At 35.6% G+C, this 21,105-nt stretch overlaps 1 protein-coding gene across 1 annotated transcript in view; it reads right to left on the bottom strand.

Annotated features, from left to right (window-relative positions):
- Sacm1l (SAC1 like phosphatidylinositide phosphatase) overlaps positions 1 to 21,105 on the bottom strand; it is a 53,680-nt gene that overhangs the window by 27,338 nt on the left and 5,237 nt on the right. Inside the window, exons 2-5 of the mRNA XM_027932497.2 lie at positions 8,836 to 8,933; positions 5,780 to 5,854; positions 3,870 to 3,997; positions 1,486 to 1,635 (exon numbers count right to left, since the gene is read on the bottom strand). Coding sequence (XP_027788298.1) covers positions 1,486 to 1,635; positions 3,870 to 3,997; positions 5,780 to 5,854; positions 8,836 to 8,933 — 451 coding nt within the window. The remainder of the gene's footprint in view (positions 1 to 1,485; positions 1,636 to 3,869; positions 3,998 to 5,779; positions 5,855 to 8,835; positions 8,934 to 21,105) is intronic.

Below are 21,105 nucleotides of genomic sequence, written 5' to 3'. Positions count from 1 at the left end.
GCTCACAAATTGTTCTAAGATGTTCATCTTTAAAAGACTCAAACTGGAAAGTTGAATGGATGTGATTAACAAAAGACAAGACAATCTGGAATCCAGGAACTAACGAAAAAGAAAAGCATGGTGATGTGGCCTGTAATCCCAGCAACTCAGGAGGCTGAGGCAGGATTGCAAATTCAAAGCCAGACTAAGCAATGTAGCGAGGCCTTAAGCATCTCAGTGAGAATCAGTCTCTAAATTTCTGGTACAAAAAAAAAAAAAGAAGAAGAAACATCTATGTTTCTACATGAAAACACTGATGGATAAAGAAATTTTAAGCTAAGATAAAGTATTTAAGATATATGTGTCTATCACACACCTCCTAAAGTAGACTATATGCTCTTCCACAGAGCAGGGGCCACAGCTTTTCATTCTGGGTCCCCACTAGCTAATACAGTGGCTGGTTCATGACACGCACTCAAGAGAAGTTTGATAAACAATGAAAAACACTTCACTCTCTTTTATTAAAAAGCCAAACTTCTTGACTGCTTATCCTATATATAAATTAACATATGAATTTATAATTTTACTTGATTGAGAGTATAAAATTTTACTCAAAAGATCAGTCAACTAAAATGTTAATTTAGGTTGAACTATATGGAAGTATCATTTTTAGTGGTTAAAAATGGTCAATAACTGGCACTTTCATATGGTCCAACCTAAGAGATAACAGCAACTTTTTAAATTCTGGCTACCCCCTAAACACATCTATGGTTTGTTAATTTAAAAAAATCAGAGCAGCAATTATTCAGTTTCCTGAATAGCAGAAAGTTCTAGTTGAGATCATCTGAGGCCTAATTAAAAAAAAAAAAAAAAGGCAAAATAACAAAAAAACTTAAAAGAATACTTTCAAGCTCTTAAAAAATTGTTACTTTTATAGTTTAAAAATGTTTAAATAATATCACTACCAAAAGAACATTAATTGCTAGAAAATCGATTTTTATAAACCTCATTATATTGCCAACAATACAGGCCACTGAAATCTATGGAATTACAAATGAATGCAATGCTGGAAGACCTGAAACCTGAGAGTCAGCACTTGATAGTCTGGTAATATTGATGCAAAAATTCTAATCGCCTACATGTGTGTTTAGACTAGACTTTTGAACATCTACCCCAGTTCTTCTCAATCTTGGTTGTGTTCACGTATTGATTCCAGGTCCCTCAACTTGAGACAGTGATATACACTTAAAACATGGTATGTTTTCAAAGAGCCACACATGATCCTAATATATATACCTGAGAGTAAAGAAAAGTCAAAATACTGCTGAGGGTATAGCTCAGTGGTAGAGCACTTGCCTAGCATGTGTGAGAACCTGGGCTTAATCCCTAATACCACAAAAGAAAAAAAAAAGGAAATATAAATTAAAAAATAATTTTTTTTATGGATGAATGAGACATGTCCTTTAAAAAGAAAACTAAGAATAAATAAGTGAAGATCAAGCTTACCCGTTCCAAGAGACTCATTTCTTGGAATTCTGGACTGGTGTTGGACAACCGCTGCAAAGTATGGGTCAAATCATATGTTGTTGAAAAGTAAAACCCATCCACACTCAAGACATGGTTCAGCATCGAAAGGAAAGTTTTATTATCTTGTAACTGTAAACAAAGCGGGGGAAATCAGTATGTTTCATAGTTGAAAAAAGGAAATCTGTCAAAATGAGAATAAGACAAAATAAACATGTGTTAAATCCAGTGTCACTAAGCAGCACCAGCGCAAGGACTGGGCAGAGAAGGGGAGGCATATTATGTTCTGAGGACCTAGGAGAGCTCCTTACATAGAACATACAAATATTTCAGGGTCTTATCACATGACCTGATTAGGCAGGACTCCTTTTCACAATTTTTACTCCAAAAGGTAGAAGAGTTGTTTTAACAAAACATTATCATCTTAGATTATGACCTACTGTATGCCAGACACTGCATTCATTCTCTTTAATCTTCACAACAACCCTGCTTGGTTAGCCTCACTTGGCAAATGAAACATACAAATTCATGAGGGATAATTTCTAATGATTACCAAATGATTAACATGTTAATCCACGAGTTACAAATCTACATACTAAAAATTATTAATTTGAGTTTAAATTTCTTTTCTTTTTTTTTTTTAATTGAAGGTAAAGTCAAAGCAGATGTAGCAAGCAAAGCTAACATCAGCTCAGGGCCTGACAACACAGAGAGAGAGAGCAGCAATGAGGAAGAATTCATTCCAGGTAAATATTCCAGGGTTATTAAATGAATACTGCCATTTTTATTTCTTTAAAAATATCATGACTCAAAAGTATAAAAATCACATGCCACATTTTACTTATTTAAGACAGCGCTATAGTCTAATTGTTTTAAAGGTTTATCACAGGTAAGGTATGTGTTTTGGAAAAATATATTGTCTTTCAGAAACAAACATTTTTGTAATCTTGGATATAAAAATACAACTTCATTTTTAAGGCAAACACTATAACATAAAATTACTTTGGAAAACACTCATAGGTGTAAATATCTAACCATAATATTATTTTTAAATAGTAAGTTTCAACCAGTACAGAGTAATGCCATTCGTGCCAAGTCTTACATACACTTTCAAGCAAAAATAGATGCTGTTTGTATATAGGTCATCTTCACTTTGTACTGTGGGTGAAACTGTAAAAACGATGATACTATTTTAACTTTAATAATCTTAAACCATCTTAATAATTCATTAGAAAAGATGATTGTTCCATGATATTTAAAAGTGTTTGTCAAAATATTAAAAATTCTCTTATTGTAAGTTATAAATGTACATGGAAATAAAAAATAGTAAAACTAATATTTTTAGCACACTCCAAGCATTAGAAACATAAGAATTAAAAATATTTGTTTCTTTGTAAAAATTTCATCAATGGAAACTAACAGTGCTTGCCTTCTTCCCTGTTATATAACTCATGATACAAAATACCTACTCCATCCTTGGTAAACTGTCATACACCTTTCCAAGTCTAAATCAGTTTCTGACACTTTGCAGTTTAAATGTCACAACACAAGGGTTCTAATTTATCATGAAGGTTTTTGAAGTTATCACTTCTTCTTCTTCCTTTTTGTCACAGTCACTTCATCATTAATATATATAAGTTTGCCTTCACTCCAACTTCTGCCAGCCTAACTACAGCCTCTAAGACAGTGTTAGCATGCCTATAGTCAGCTATTTCTTCTGTGCTCCATTTATGTTCAATTGCATGCATTCAATTTCAATTTCACTTCCACAGTTGTCATTTGCTTCTTCACACTTTCATCTTTGTAAAGTTATTTCTTCAGTTAATCTATTGTGATAACTAAAATTTAAACTGTGTTGTTGGGGGACAGGTAACTGACATCTGTGCATATAGATTCCTATCAGGCAAAGAGGACTGCCTGAAAATACATGCATATATTCTGTGTATACGTGCATACATGCACATACACCCACTACTTCTATTCACATATGGTAAAAGTGAAGAAAACTTTTCTCTGCACAAAAAGGGAATGAAATGAGCAGAACTTCAAAAGTATCTAATACTTCTTTACAGAAAACATGAAGTTAAATCTGGATGCATTTTTTGTTTGTCCTTTTCTGTCTATAAGAAATTTCATAATTTAAAGATTATTTTAAAAAGAAGACATTAAAACCAATAAAATACATGAACTATTTCTTAAAATATCATCTATGGAAAGGTAAAAACATAGGTCTAATGACATTTCCCTAAAGGCTGCCTCATAATTAAGCTTAGAAGAAATTCATCAAATATACCTTGTATTCTGCAACCCCTTGCCCCATGGTACTTTGTTGGGTCTTGCAATTAATAATTACTTCCAGTTCTTACCTGAATATCAGTTAAGTGCAACATTGTCTTCTTATAAGAAAGGACATCAAAATCTGTTGCTCTCCAGATTACATGATTGAAAAATTCACCTATTTTTGTCTTTTTGGTAATGACGATAAGATAATTACCTACAAAAAAGTATGACCAAACACACATAAATAATAAAAAAGTCTCACAGAGTGGGGCTGGGGATTTAGCTTAGCATGTGCAAGGCCCTATGTTTGACCCCCCAACAACACTAAAGGAAAAGAAAAAGCCAAAGTAACAGAGTAATAGTCTTTATTTTTAAACTTTAAATGGCTAGAAGAAAATGAGATTGTAATGTGCTACTCAAAAGTACCATTTTTAAAAGCAATCATACAACTTATGAATACAGAGACTAGCATATTAGAAAAATTCCCATTGAAAGGTCAATTTTTTCTCAAAAAGATAAACACAAAACCTTTTGGTCACCAAAGGAGTGGTCCTAGCAGGTAGAAAATGGAGAAAGAGGACTGGGGTGTGGCTCAGTGGTACAACATTTGCCTGGTATACTTGAGGCCCCTGGGTTCCATGAGCAGCACAGAAAGGAAGAGAGGGATGAAAGGAAGAAAGAAAAGACAGAAAACACTTCCTCTCTCATCACCCCTAAGGCATTCAGGTCTCTGTCTATCATTTTCCTGCACGTAGTTTGAAGTATGACAGTCACAAAATCTGCTACCCAAGGGCAACATCTCCTCTATACTATTCCTATGTCCTTGGAGACACTCTAAACGGTAGAAAAATGTGACAGGGAGTAAACTCACTGGTTACTGCAATATTACAAGGATGAGTTGCTGGGAATCAAGAAGTCACTGTGGTCCATGCACAGTACACCGACATGATCCTGGCAGCCTCATCCCCAGACAAATAAAACAGAGAGACCCTTTCCCATTATATTAATTCTTCTGGTTTTTGTTTTTTGGGGTGTGTGTGTGTGTGTGTGTGTGTGTTGCTAGGGATAGAACCTGAGAACTCTGACATACTACTTAAGTACTGAGCCCTCACTGGATCAGCTCTCAAGGCCTGTTCAATCCTCTACCTGCAAGTGTCCTCACTGGAAGTTTTCCTGTATATGTATCTCTTCAAAAATTTGTCACAATCTACTATTTATATGCTCTCTTATGAGACTGTGAATGAACAGAACAGAGACTTTCTTTTCTAACTCAACATCTAGCACAATGACTGAAATAACAACTTTTTAAAAGTTCAATTAAATTTATTTTTTCTTTATTAAATTCTTTATTTATTCTAATTTGTTATACATGATGGCAGAATGCAATTCATAATGAAATGGAATTTAGATGAACAAAAATCAACTTTTTTTTTTTTTAAAGGTTGAACCAAGGGCCTCACACATGCTAGGCAAGTGCTCTACCACTGAGCAGCCCTCAAATCACCTTTTTAATAACTCAAAACAAAGTAACATTCTGTAACACATACACACTATGTCATATCCAGATAGGGCTGAAGATATAGAATATCCTGATCCATCAATGCACAAAATTTTTATTTAAATACTCTCAGAATATATGAAAAATGTATAAATGATGACAGATTTCAAATCTACTTGAAATAAAACATGAAATCTTTCTTTTAAAATGGAACTCCAGGCTAATAAATTTAACCATTTGAGGAGCATTATTTTTAGAAACTAATGACAGGGGCTCAGTTGGCAGAGAGCTTGCCTCACATACTCAAGGCCCTGGGTTCACCCCAAGAACCACAAAAAAAAAAAAAAAAAAAAAAAGAGAGAGAGAGAGAGAGAGAGAAGAGAGAGGGAAACTAATGACAAATACTTAGCCTAGAGCTTTACTGCCCAAAGCATGATATGAAGTATACTTTCACACTCTAATTGCCTTCTTTGTTGATCTTAGCTTATTTTCTCTTACCTGCCACCAGATGGATTGTGCCCAGTATACCAAATATTGGTCTTGTGACAGCTGAAGGAGGAACATCTTTCTTGGCTTAAAAGAAAGAAACAAAGGAAAAAAAGTTACACAGAAAAAGCTCACCAATAGAAATAGAAATTTAGTTTGATTACAAGTTACTTCAACTAAATTCATTTGCATGATTTTTCTAAAAAAGCAATATGCCCTAATGTCAGACCTCCACTGTGGCAGAGCGTCAGGTGGAGATGTACACATGATATATAAAGGCCTTTACTCATGTAGGGTGTTGTGTTGAGTAATATGTTCTAGCTTCCTCATCAGGTCAGTCATGGGCCATTTCTAAAGCCCATTTTCAACCAAATTTATTCAACCTCTTGCCAGAAACTAAGAACCTACTCCTTTAAGAGAATTAAAGTAAATAATGGAAGTAAAGGTTTCAGATAAGTTTTTAATCTTAACATGCAACTAACTGAATACATGCAGGCCTTGTCTGCTCACATATAAGAATGTGGGATATGAAGGCAAAGATCCAAGGGATGAAAGAGGAAGAAAAAGCTTCCTCCTTGGGTCTAGCCACAATTCACAGGTATGCAGGAAGGCACCATTCTTGACCTTGATTTTATCAATGATGCCCTTATTAACTGGAGAGTATCTTACAGGATTCACTTCACATAATTCCTAAAACTCGCAGTTAATGTTTCACAAATGCATTTTGAAGAACTCTAGTTGAAAACACAGTGCCTTAAAAGGGAAGAGGGAGAGTCCCATAGTCAAATACGCTCATTTTGCTTCATCTCCAATTACCTTTAGTGTTAGAGTCTGTAAACAAGTCAAGATGGCGCCTGGCATTTTGCAGAGGGAGTGGTTTGTGAAGTAACGCCAGCGAGCCATTAAGTGTAGAGATTCCTTATTGGTTGACTGCTATATCTAGTTTATGTTAATTAAGATAAGCTGTGTGGAATGTATATATACCCCTCCTGTCCTACAATAAACGGCTTCCACTCCTGCTGTATCAATGTACACAAGTTGTTCGTCGCCCCCTGGTTATTTTGCTGCAGCCAGACTGCGGCACTTTAGTCCCCCTCCTACAGAGAAAGTCACACACACAATAGGAAAGTAAAGGCTCTGAGAAGGCAGAAGAAAACTATTCCACTGGGCTAGGGCTGGGGCTCAGCGGTAGAGCACTCGCCTAGCACGTGCAAGGCCCTGGGTTTGATCCTCAGCACTATATAATTATAAGTAAATAAAATAAAGATATGGTGTCCAACTGTAATTAAAAATAAAATAAAAAACTTTTCCACTGCTTAACCCAAGGTTTCCCAAATTAAAAAAAAAAAAAAAAAAAAAAAGGGCAGAAAGCTTTCCTAAATTGCAACTTATCATCCTGAAAGCCATTTTTAAAATATTGCCATAAACCCAAGGCCTAGTTCTTAAAGGCAGTCATACCAGTAATTCTGTTACTCTGAATAAAGTAACTCCAGAAAAGGTCTAAAATTCACTTGTCTATCTCTTAATAATCCAATACACTCTCTACTTACACGTAACATGTCAATGGAAGGTGAACACAAGCACAAGGCCTGGGTTCAATCCCCAGAACCACCAAAAAAAAAAAAAAAAGAAGGAATTCAAGTATTGCCAGGCATGGTAGCACATGCCTGTAATTCTTAGCTATCTGTGCCACAATTACAACATGAAAAATAGAAATGCCTGTGCATGAATGAATAGCTCTGAGTAAATTCTGAATATATTGAGATTATCTGGTAAACTCAAATGTACTACTGATAAAGCTGTAAATTATATTAACTGGAGGATGACAGCAATAAAACTGTGATAAGTCCTAGCATATATGATAGTTTCCCAAGGAAGGAAAAAAAAACCCTTCTTTCCGTGACCACAGTTTGCAAAGCTACTGGTAAAATGAAACACTGAGAAACTGTGAGTGAGTCAGCCCTCATCACTACTGATTGCTCAAAGCACTGTGCCCACTGATGACTGCTGGTATCATCATCGTCTTCACATTTAAACCAGTAGCTTTCAGTCTACTCAAATGGGTCTACACTCTCCACTTACACATAACATGTCAACGGAAGGTCAACACATGCACAAGGCCTGGGTTCAATACCCAGAACCACCAAAAAAAAAAAAAAAAAAGGGAAGGAAATTCAAGTGGTGCCAGGCATAGTGGCACATGCCTGTAATTCCAGCGACTCAGGAGGCTGAGGCAGGAGGATTGAGAGTTCAAGGCCAGCCTCAGCAAAAGTAAGATGCTAAGCAACTGACTGAGACCCTGTCACTGAATAAAAATACAAAATTGGGATGGAGATGTGGCTCAGTGGTTGAGTGCCCCTGAATTCTATCACCAGTATCACACACACACACACACAAAAAAAAAAAAAAACTGAAAACACACCCATTTGAAAGCTCTTATAAAACATGAGCTTATATCACTATGGCAAAAAGGAGCAGTAGTGTAAATGAACTTTAGGAGAGGTATACAAACATTGGCTAAAACCAATCAGCTATCTTGAGAACAGTCACCAAGCAACAACTACAAAATGCCAAATTATCAAAGAACTCTAATTCCATTTGATCAAAGGAAAACTGTGCATGGTACTTACCAAAATAATCAAATAACCAAAGAAATGGAAATTTTATAGTCACACATTTCTTATAGTTCACTAACTCACTGAAAACATTCTCATATTTTTCACTTTATGCGAAGAACATTAACTGAATGCCTGCTCTAAGGTTATTCAAATATTATACTTTAACAAGAACATGGAATCTATCTGGAGGTAAATTAAAATCTTTAAGCCAATGAAATATGAAATTCTAATTGTAAAACCACATGATACATTAATTTATCACCAAATTATTTTGCATTAATCTACTTATAAATCAGTGTCCCACAAAACTGAAAAAAAATTGTTTTTTACAATCCAGAGAAGCAAAACCAAAATATACAGGGATCCACACACTGAAATAACTCTGAGTAACATTTTAATGACTGTAATTTAGTATAAAATCTTTCTCAGGCACTTCAAGCTATACAATACCTGCAAGGGTGACCTCTGTGGACACACGGTCAATGGTAAGTACGTCATCTGCTCCATCATCACAAGCTTCCACATAAAATTTTTCAGGTGTAATATGCCTAAGAAGAAATTGAAAGGCATAAATAAATCAAATAAAATGAAAACTTAAAAAAAAACCCTCTTTATTGTAAAATTACAGCAGGGTTTTAATGTGACATCATTTTCCTAGCTTCTAAGTAGAGGAAGTGGTAAGTTTGCTGTCCTCATAAGTTTATTGCAACCCTGTTCACTCACACTTTATACAATGATGAAGTTTTAATTTTCTATAAAATTATAGAAAAATTTCTATAAAATTAATCACCTGGACTTACACAAGAAAATCATTATCAAATCTAATTTATCACCTGTATTCACCGCCATGCAGAAGACAGCAATACAATCTAGAACCAGACTATCTGTGTTGTGTGACCTTAGGCAAATTACTCATCCTCTCTGTTCACCCCATTCCCTTAAAAAAAAAGGATAATATCAGACTCACCACCAGGACTGTTGTGTGGATTAAATGTGCTAATCTTTGAACTTGGAACAACATTTGCTACTTAGTAAGCAAGAGGTTAGTATTAGCTAAAAATAATAATGAACACATTTTTAACAAAATATTTCTAAAAAATTGTTTAAGATTCAGAGAAAGCTATATGTTCCAAACAAAAACTTAAAACAACAACAACAACAACAAAACTTACTGTTCTGTAAAGAAAAAAGAATACAATCAAATAAAGTTGGGGCATATTACTCAAAAGTTTTTTGATTTTGTAACCAGAGTCTAACAAAAATTAACAGTTGGTTCCTAAAGAATAACTTGCTCAGGCAAACAACTCTGCGTGGTTAAGGACACATGATTAAGGACCTACTTAGAACTGTAAAGCATGGGCTGCTGTCTGTCGGCCAAGGCTGCTGTCCCTGAAGGCACAGGGGAGGCGCCTCCCCAGGAGCTGAGCAAGGCTGCAGAAGGGGTGCAGGTCCCCCAAAAACTAACTTTTATTGTTCATAAACCAGACTTGAAAAAATCCTACTTGTGCAGCAGCAAATCTGAAGGCTTTTTCTTTCTTCTTCATTCTACTCCCACTATTCTGATTCACCCCACCATGAAGAATCATAAATTCTTTAAGGAATATTTGATTACCCAAATATAACTTACAACCATTTATGACTCATCAGTAACAAATCAGTTAATATTAGATTAGTTTCCTTCATTTTAGGGAACATCTTAAGAGAATAAAAACAAAAGTCAAGCAAAAAACATGTTCAACAAAAAAGGCAGTCTTCAATCTAATAGTTCATTTCTTTTTATTACTAAATATATTCCATTGTATGGATATATCACAACTTGTTTATTCATTCACTTGCTGATGCACATTTAGGTTGTTTCTGGTTTGAGGTTATTATGAACAGAGGTCTTACAAACATTCCTGTGTAAGTCTTAAAGCTGACATGTATTCATCTCTCTCTGGTACCACTCAGAAGAGAAATGGCTGGGTCCAACCATACAGTGCATTTATGTTAAACTTATATGGGAAGGGAGAAAGACATGGGGTTCTCTACCTTAACACTGGCAACAGTTTCAAGGATGTAAAAATGTGTCAAAATTCATTAAACTGTACAACACTTTAAATATATAAAGCTTATATGAAACATTAATAAACATATGAAACATTAATAAAGCTATAAAAAAGGGAAGAAGTTCTGAAACAAAATATTTTTAAAACTCCAGACTGCTATTCTTTATTATTCTTATTACCTTTAGTCTTAAATCATTTAAAAAAATTCAGTCCACATCTGTAGAAGATGCTTTATGCAAACATTAAATATACTCTAAATGTAACACTTCTAACATGTACTGAAAAGATACCATGTGCTTAAGCATTACACAAACACTGGAGACTAGGAGATAGGTGATGAATAAAACATAGTACACAATTTTTTTTAAATAAAAAGCAGACCTGAAAAACAAAACTTCTTTACAAATGTTTTTGAAAAGAAGTACTGCCTCTAGATGCAGATGGCATTTTGATAAGCCTCTATCTGGAGTCCATCTACACCCCACACTCCTCAACCCCTCAAATGCCTGTGCAGCAGATGTCTCGCTGCATTCTCTGGAGCTTAAGCAGACTAGGACTTGAAAGGGCCACGTGAAATGCTTTCATCCATGGCCAGAGCTATCACAGAACATCTTATTCTAAGTGTCTTATGAAACTTTACAAATCATATGAATTAACAAAGAGCTTCTCCTCACCAGACTTTAAAATAGGTGATCACATCATTGTCAAGAAATAGCCCATAATGTTGCATCCACGTTAAGTAAACCAACAAAGATTTATCTCAGTTCCAGTGAGGCCAAAGCAACCATCCACAATCAATCAATCCATAGTTTGTAGGCCTCAAAAAACTGAGCATAAGTCCTAATAAAAACACTTCTTCAACAAATTATAAAAACACTGCCTAAGAACTAATTATACTGAAATGGCCTACAGATTTGCAATAAACAGTATAGGAGCTCTAATTTTTTTAAATTGTTTTTTAGTTGTAATTGGACACAATACCTTTATTTATTTATTTTTATGTGGTGCTGAGGATCAAATTCAGTGCCTCACGCATGCTAGGCAAGTGCTCTACCGCTGAGCCATAACCCCAGCCCAAGGAGTTCTAACCTTGACCATGCTAATTACTACCTATGTAACACTGGCTAAGATATGAATACCTGATGCCAGTACTATTCTAGGCATCAGTGCTACAAAATCTCTGAATCTAGGGCCTATGGGAGAGATAATCATTATACAAGAAAGTAATTAAATGATTTCAGTAATATATGCTGTGAAGAAAATTAAGGAGGTTGGGGATGGAAGGTAACCAACGCATTAAAAAAATTAAATGAAACAACATGTAAAAGCTCCTGGCATGGCTGTGAACCAGGACACCTTGGCCTATAAGTAAACCAAACCATGGGCATGACAACTCTTACCCTACCTACCTGACAGAACCATGACTAGCACGTTTTTGCAAAGGTAAAGGGCTAACTCAGAGGTATGGTTACCTTCCATCGCTTTAATAACAGTACCATTCTTTAACATAGAAGAAGGAAGAAAAGTTGCCAATTATCAGGATGGGACTCTGAACGCAGGTGTAGAAATGTTATTCAATGAATGCTTTAAAGAAATAATAAAATAGCCAAATTATGGATTCATAAGTACTTGTTAGACAAATGGATAAAGAAAATGTGGTATACATACACAATGGAGTTTTTACTCAGTCATAAAGAATAAAATTATATCATTTGCTGGTAAATGGAATTGGAGAACATCATGCTAAGTGAAAGAAGCCAGATTAAGAAAGTCAAGAGTTGAGTGTTTTCTCTCCTATGTGGAAGCCAGAGGGGAGGGGGGGAAAAGAAAAAAGGAAAAAAACAATCTCAAGAAAAAAGAACAATAGGGTAGAGGAAGGGAACTAAGAAGACAGAGGAGAGAAAGGAACAGGAAATTACTAGGGAACAAAATTGATCAAATTATGCTATGTCCATCTACTATATATATTCATATACCATAATGAATCCCACTTTTATACACAATTACAATGTACTAATAATAGAAGGGAGACCAGTAGTATAGAGGAAGAGGATTAGGGAGGGGGAAGGAAAGGGAAAGGGGAAGTACTGGGAGATGAGAATGATCAAATTATGTTGTGCATGTATGAATATGTCACAGTGAATTCCACTAGTAAGTATAATTATAAAGCACCAAGAAAAACTAGACAAAATTTAAAAGTTTTAAAAATTTTAATTAGAAATAATATATAGCAGAAGATATTGATTTGTCACACAGACAATATCTGAGCAATTAATTTTGATAGAACAACACTGGAATCAAATTATATCCCAACTCAAATATATTGTTTGAACGTAACATATAACTGGGATACATGAATAACAACATATTAGCTATAGCACTGTGCTCTAATGCATATCTGTTATCAATTGTATTAAACTGATAATTTTATCATATACGCGTTAAGATATTACTCCAATAATGATAATCTAAAAATAAAAATACATGGACTTCACCTTTTGGCCCCAGAATTGTAGTAAAAATCTGTCTTCCTTATAATAATACCAAGTTTCTTAATGCTTAGAGACCCAAAATAATTCTCTTCCAAAATATCTGGATGGAATTTTCACCAATGTATATCCACATATTTACAAGAAATATATTCTACAAACCAGAATATAATAAAAACAAATCTGGGAAAAAGCTACATTTCAAAAGAAAGCAGAGTTGTAAACATTAACCCAAAATATCAAGACCACAAAAAACAAAGGTCTGATTTTTATATCAAAGATAAATGTTCCAGAATAAAAAAAAAATTTTTTTGTTTAAAAAATTATTAATGAACCAGGTATGGTGAAGCACACCAGCTACTTGGGAAGCTGAGATGGGAGGGTCCCTTGAGCCTAGGAGTTCAAGTCTAGCCTGAAGTGAGAAACAGTGAGACCCTGACTCAAAAAAATAAATAGTAAATAAAAAGGATGTCTTTTTTAACTTTGTATTAAAGATACAAATATGTTTTAAAAAAGGTCTTTAGTATAAAAGACAACATTAGCACAGAATCAACTTTAAAAAGCATAAAATGTCAGTTATACTATGCTACTTTTTCTGGTAATCATTTTTACTTTGCATAGCTGAAAGTATGAACAATTAAACTGGAGTCAGAATGCTGAAAAATTAAGAGATTTATTGTAGAAGTGATTTGTTATAGAAGTAACTGTGGTAGGCAGAACTCTAGAACTGTGTCCTGAAGATTCCTATCTGCTGATTATTTAATCCAGGTGCTGCCCTGCAAATAGAATTAAGGTTACTAATCAACTGGCCTTAAAATAGGGAGTTCATCCTGAGTGCCCAGTGTGATCACATGAGCCCTTAAAAGCACATGAGGGCCGGAATTGTGGCTCAGTGGTAGAGTGCTTGCCTCGTATGCAGGAGGCACTGGGTTCAATCCCCGGTACCACATAAAAATAAACAAAATAAAAGCACATGAAAACAGAAGAGGCAGTCAGGAAGATGCAGCAGAAAGAGAAGGAGAGTTTAGTCTTGAAAAGGGTTTGATAAGCTATTGGTGGTGCCTGAAATGCAATAGAGGACTCTAGAAGCTAAGGACAACTCCAGGATGATAGCCAGCGTGGAAATGGGGAACTTGGCCCCACAACCACAGGAAGCAGATTCAGCCAGCATCCTGAATAAGCTTGGAAGTGGATTCTTCCCCCAGCCTCCAGCCTGAAAGGCAGCCCTGCTGACACCTTGATTTTCACCCAGTGAGCCTCAAACAGGATCTCCTAACTATAGAAACTATGAGATAATACATATTATATTGTTTAAAGCCTCTAAGTTTATGGTAATTTGGTACAAGAACAACAGAAAGCTAATTTCATTCCTGTAAAATGAAATAACTTTCACCTTAACCCTTGGCCAGAACACACCCACAAACCCTTTCAATTCCTGGTGGCAAGGAAAGAGATTCTTCCCTCAATTGAATTTTTAGATACTAGTGTTTGGGTTTCTAAGAGACAAACTTTTCTTTTTCCTACCCACTGCTTGCCTTTTTTGAAGTACTGGGGATTGAACTCAGGGGCACTCTACCACTAACTACATCCCCAATCTTTTTTTTTTTTTTTTCTTTTGAGACAAAGTCTTGCTAAGTTGCCCAGGCTGGCCTCAAACACGGAATCCTTCTGCCTCAGCCTCCCAGCAGGGACAAAATTTTCAAAAATAAATTTTACTTTTGTTTTTTTCCAGTAATGGGGACTGAACCCAGGAGTGCTTTATCACTAAACTACATCCTCAGCCCTTTTTATTTTTATTTGAGATAGGGTCTTGCTCAATTGTTTAAGGGCCCCTAAGGTGCTAAAGCTGGCCTCAAACTTGTGATCTTCTTGTCTCAGCCTCCAGAATAGATGGGATTACAGGCATGCACCACCACAACTGGCCTTTTGTTTTAGCAACTGGGAGGCTGAATCAGGAGGACTGCAAATTCAAGGTCGGCCTGGACAACCTGAGACCTTGTCTCCAAAAAATTCAAAAAGGCTGGGGATGTAGCTCAGGAGTAGAGTGCCCTTGGATTTAATCACCAGTGCTACCAAAAATAATTTTTAATGAAGTCTTTTAACTTTTAGTAAATGAAGAATTTTCTTTTTTTGGGGGGTGGGGGTACTAGGGATTGAACTAAGGGGCACTCAAACACTGAGCCACATCCCAGCCCTATTTTGTATTTTATGTAGAGACAGGGTCTCACTGAGTTGCTTAGGACCTTGCTTTTGCTGAGGCTGGCTTTGAATGTGGCAATCCTCCTGCCTCAGCCTCCAGAGCCACTAGGATTACAGGCATGTGCCACTGCACCTGGCAAGACTTTTCTTAAAATAAGTATAATTAACAGTACTTTCCTGATGGATCACGGTCTATTTTGAACTAAACAATATCTGTGCTAGCCTACCAAAGGATGATATCTTCAAATTCTAGTACTTTACTATGGTGAAAAAAATGACAGGTTTTAGACTCTTATAATCTGGTTTGAATCCCAACACCATGTACACTAAGTGCCTGAATAAAGCACCAGACTTCTGGGCTCAGTCTCCACTTCATTAAAAAAAATTAAGTGAAGGTAAACAAGGGAATGTACATGATATGTCCAGCACTAAGAAGCGACACCATGAAATGGGAGCATTATTATTATGTTACTAAGTGACCTCAGACCCCTGGATTTTGTTGTTGTTTTACTCTTCTACGGCTTCTATTCAGCTGCTTTAGTTTTTCATCTAAGACAAACTTAACAGGCTACAGAGAAGGCCTGAGGAGGGCTACCCAGTTCTGACGGTGGAATCAAGTCCACCAGTCCTTATTACATTGAGTTTCTTCGTGCTGTTCAAGGACTGCATTCTAAATTCAGCGTTGTACTGTGGGGGACAGGGCTACCACAGTTTATGTCTCCAGATACATAACTAATTGAATTGTACTGAATAACTAGTTGAATTGTTCAATAATTACTAGTAATATAAAAAGATGATTATTCAACATATGATCACAGAAACTGAATTCCTCTTTTTTATATAATGCACAAAATCAAAACTTGCATCTAAATAAACAGCCAATGGAGAAATATTTATTGCCCCTGCCCTCAATAATTCATCCTTCTACACTCTACATGTGTCTATATAAATGCATTTAAACTTCTCACCTGTAAAACTTCAAGAATTAAAATAAGCTATCTAAATGAAACCAATGAACTGAAAAGCACACTTTGTTTCCATATTCTGTACATTTTTAAATATGTAACTCAGGTACATTTCAATCAATAAAGCAGTCATTGTTAAAAATCAAGTGATTAAAAAAGAAGTTATACACACACATATGTACACATACATGGAAAAAATCAGCTTTTTATGAGCAATTAAAATTTTTTTCTCAATTTGACATTTAAATTTACAACTGATTTAGAGAGCTGGGAGTGTGGCTCAGTGGTACAACATTCACCTAGCATGAGTGAGGCCCTGGGTTCCATACCCAGCACAGCAAAACAAAACAAATATTCCTAATAATCACCACATTAATGACTTTACTATGTGCTTAGAATTTTTAAAATTACAAAGTTAGAAAATATACTTTCTTTTAAAAAATACAATATATGACACCTCTGAGTCTGGATAAACACATTTGAAGTAAGATCAATAAATTTGAATTTTAACTGAGGTGAAACTAAAACAAATTTCCAAGAGTGAAAATCTTCCACAGAAAAAGCCTTGATCTTCTTTCAGAAGACAGAATCTGGGGAGCACCAACAGGCAGATGCAGGCTGAGGACACATCCAAGCCACTCAAATGCAGGTTTGAAGAAGGAAAAGTGCTTGGAAATAGGCTAATTAACTTAATTACCAGAAAATCTAATTGTCTATGAGGTAAGAACCAACAACACAAACATATTTCAGCAAAAAACACTGAATAGCTTCAAGAGCAGAGGAAAAAGGTAAATAAGAATTTGGCAATGAGAGAAAGGCAAGAGTAGGGATGGAAGTGAAGAAGTTTGAAGTTTGTAAAAGGAACAATAAGATCCTTATCCAAACCAGTAGCACCCAAGCACCTGCCCTTCCTGGTGCTGGAATTTAATGTTTAAAACAGTTTGACAAGAGAATCCCTGGACTCCAGATACCAGGCACAGCTGAGGACCAGCTCAGTGTGAGATGACAAAGTCAGGAGACACAGAAGTCTACTTACAGATGACCATCCAATCCTCCTCCTCTGCCAGGCTCCCAGAATGATGGCGGCCAAGTTTACTTACTCCCAATCCCCATAGGAACTCTGAAGACTGTCCCTGAAAAAACTAATAGGTACAAGAGAAAAAAGATCTGGAACTGCTGACATTTAGGAACCTAATTGAAGATGAGAGTTCTTGCACAATCACACCACAATGAGGGCTACAGTTGACAAGTCCTGACCCACAAAAAAAATCTTTGAATTAGTTGTTTTTAATGCCTCATTCTTTAACATGGGACGACAACCAAGAGTCACTAGGTACTTAAATAAAGGTTCCCTTTGAGAAGACAAAGATCAAAACAAGCAGTAAAACAACTCTGGGTAAACAAAGTATGCTAAGAACAGAAAACAACTTCAAAACACATTTATAAATGATAGCCTCAGAAAGAAGACATTGAATTTATAAAATAAGAACAGGGTGTTATCAAAAAAAAGCATGAATATATTCTTGAACTGATGAAAATAATAATTTGAATAATTAACAGAAAGGCTGGAAGACAAAACTGAAAAAACTCTCCTTGAGAACAGACTAAAAAGAATTGTGAGATAAAAGCATAGCAAGGAAGGAAGGGAAGAAGGAAGGGAGGATGATTGAGGTGGGGAGGGAGAAAAAGAAAGAAAGAAAAAGAGGCACAATCCAAGATGTTCAGCTTCCATTTAGCAGGAATTCCAGAACACACAAAGAAGGAGGGGGGAAAAAAAGAAATTATCAAATCCATAGTAAGAAATTTAATCCATGACCAAAGGACAAGTTTCTAGACTAAAAGACCCACCAAATAAATGGAAAACACACCAAATAAAAGTACAATAGTTGTAAATAATGACTCAGAATCCTCAGAATGGAGGCTGAGACAGGTGGATCGCAAATTCAAAGCCAGCCTTAGCAATTTAGTAAGGCCCTAAGCAACTTAGCAAGACCCTGTCCCTAAATAAAATATAAAAAGGGCTGAGGATATGGCTCAGGGGTTGAAAGCCCCTGGGTTTAAACTCCAGTACCAAAATAAATAAATAAATAAATAAACTCCAGTACCACCAATAAACAAAGAAAGAAAAGAAAAAAATATCTTTCTTTCCTCTTTCTTAGCAGGAAAGATATGTCCCACTAAAATGAGGGGTAATCACAGAGTCAGATACAGAATATAAAACAAGATGATTTTTTTGTAACACTCTGTTCTCATTTCATTAACAAGAAATTCTGAACACTGAATATTTCACTATAACTATATTCAGAAGAAGTAAAAGCTAAATCGTCATCTTCTGAAGAAGAAAGTCATCAGATGACTAAAATTGAAAAAATATCAGGAAACAGCAGTGTAAGCATGTTCTTTAGAAATATGCAATAAAATATCAGAAGTCACTTAAAAAGTTGCATCTAGGACAGTGGGAGTTGGGGGTACAGAAGGGTGTTCTTTGATACTGTAAGCTTTGGTACTGTTTACTTTTAAACCATATACTGGCAAGATTAAAATAAAGTTTAACAATGTATTAAAATAATAAAATACACAAATAAGATTATAGATTAAGTTAGAGTTTTAGCCCAAGGGCCTTGGGGCCTTTACCGCTGAGAGATGCTGCCAGAAATTAAGCCATGGGTGCTGCCACCACACTATTCTGGTAATGTCTGCTATCTCTGGGCTTAAGAATTGATATAATGAAAGTATGAACAATGACTATTAGCTCATCAACATTTCTAAGGACAATAATTGTAAATAATGACTCAGAATCCTACTAATCACAACAGTAATCACCCCCAGTCAGAGACACCTGTACACACCCTTGCTGCCCTCTTTTTCTCCTCCTTTCATTTCCCACCCCTCATTAGTTGGCCTTAATATTGATCTGAAGTATATTTGTCACATATAGTAAATTCTATTCTATAAGTTTTATGCTCCTGAGACTTCAAACACTGCACCCTCTAGCACTTACAGTCAAGAATAATTGAGTGAACATTCGATGATGTAATTTTGCTGGTGTTTATGGTTTTACTGTTCTTTTGGATTTAAAATCCTCACCAATGGCTGTCTCTGAAGACAAGGACTGAGCTTAGTCCATTCTCCTGGGTATTTCTCACACAAGAAAAAAGCAGCAGCTTAATCAATTTTCTTAGAGAATATGACATATTTAGTCAGCAAACACCTACATAGTTTTAAAGGGCCTTAATTTGTGTTTTTATTGGCTCAGTGATAGAGTAAATAAAATTTTAAACACTGTTTTCCTTTTTCCTTGCTAAGAAAAGCTCTTGACAGGTCAAGTTTTAAACTGGAAATGAGAAAGAGGGAGCAGTATTCTCCCTGATAAGAAAGTTTACAGAGTATTGCTCAAGCCACCTTCGCCCAGGAATTTCTTCAAGTTTAAGAGTCAACAGGTTATACTGCATTCTCAACATAACAATTACTTAGAACTGATGGACTTCATGCAAATGAAGAAAAACAATGGTAACTAAAAACCTAGGAAAAACTTTTCTATGAAAAAAAAAAAAAACAGCAACCCTGTGATGTCCTTCATTTCCACAGAACTCTATCACATTATTTATTTTATAAATAAATATAAATAAAATAGGCTTTAGAGAATAAGAAGATTCCATTCAAGATTATTTGGTCATTAGCTATGTAGTCAGGTCTCTAAGGTTCAAAAATTAATGCTATACAAAAAGGGCTCTGGTCCTATATAAACCATCTGATAAAGTGATCAGAATACAATCAACTATTGCCAAACAAGACAGCTGATGCACGCTTTATAACCCAGCTACTATGGGGACTTAGGAAGGAGGATCCCAAGTTTGAGGCCGGCCTGAGCAACCTAGTGAGACCCTGCCTCAAAAATAAAAATTTTAAAAAGGGTGAGGGGGCTGGGTTTATAGCATGTTCCTGAGTTCAATCCCCAGTATCAGGATGGGGCGGGGGGTAAAGGGACAGAACAGCAGGGATGGATACAATTAACTATTAATTCTAAGTGAATAAGAATATATTAAATTCAATACAAGGAAATTCAGGCAGCTGTAGTGGCCCATGTATGAAATCCCAATGACCCAGGAGGATGAGGAAGGAGGATCACAAGTTAGAGGCTAGCCTCAGTAAATTTAGTAAAACCCTGTCTCAAAATAAAAAGGACTGGAGATACTGCTCAGTGGTTAAAGTGACCCTGGGTTCAATATCAAAAAAAAAAAAAAGAAGGGGAAAATAAAAATAAAAAAGACAAGAAGATTCAATATCACCTAGAATTCTGGTTTCTGTTGCCACATACTATAATGGAAGAAATATCAAAGCAAAATAATACTTAAATAACAACTGCTTCCTACTTTAACTACCTTCATTTGGTAGATTATTTTGCTCTTAAGGATTAGTATCATAGTATGGGATTAAAAAAGGAAACCACAGGAGACTAAAAGTTAAATTCAACAAAGAAAATTCTGGCTACTATAGTTAATACAAATACACGTAATCTTTTTTTAATATTTTTTAGTTGTAGTTGGACACAATATCTTTATTTTATTTTTATGTGGTGCTGAGGATTGAACCCAGGACCTTGCAAATGCTAGGTGAGCGCTCTACTGCTGAGCCACAACCCCAGCCCCACAAATACACTTAATCTTATAGCCACCTGAGATTCAATAGCTCTTAAGAATACTTTTTTAAAATGAGCCTTGTTAAATTTTAAGAAAAGCAACATATTTTATTATAAAGTAAATACCAGGGGCTGGGGATGTGGCTCAAGTGGTAGAGCGCTTGCCTGGCGTGCGTGCGGCCCGGGTTCGATCCTCAGCACCACATACAAACAAAGATGTTGTGTCTGCCGAAAACTAAAAAATAAATATTAAAATTCTCTCTCTCTCTCTCTCTCTCTCTTTTAAAAAAATAAAGTACATACCAAATAGTTTATTTTCTTTAACTCTTAGATTATGATTTGAGTATCTAAAAACATAGTTTTTCCCCATGCAACATCCA

The sequence above is a fragment of the Marmota flaviventris genome, chromosome 1 (genome assembly GCF_047511675.1).
Source record: "Marmota flaviventris isolate mMarFla1 chromosome 1, mMarFla1.hap1, whole genome shotgun sequence".
NCBI lineage: Eukaryota > Metazoa > Chordata > Mammalia > Rodentia > Sciuridae > Marmota > Marmota flaviventris.
The sequence above is the reverse complement of the archived record's forward strand: the minus strand, read 5'-3'. Positions and strand labels throughout refer to the sequence as shown.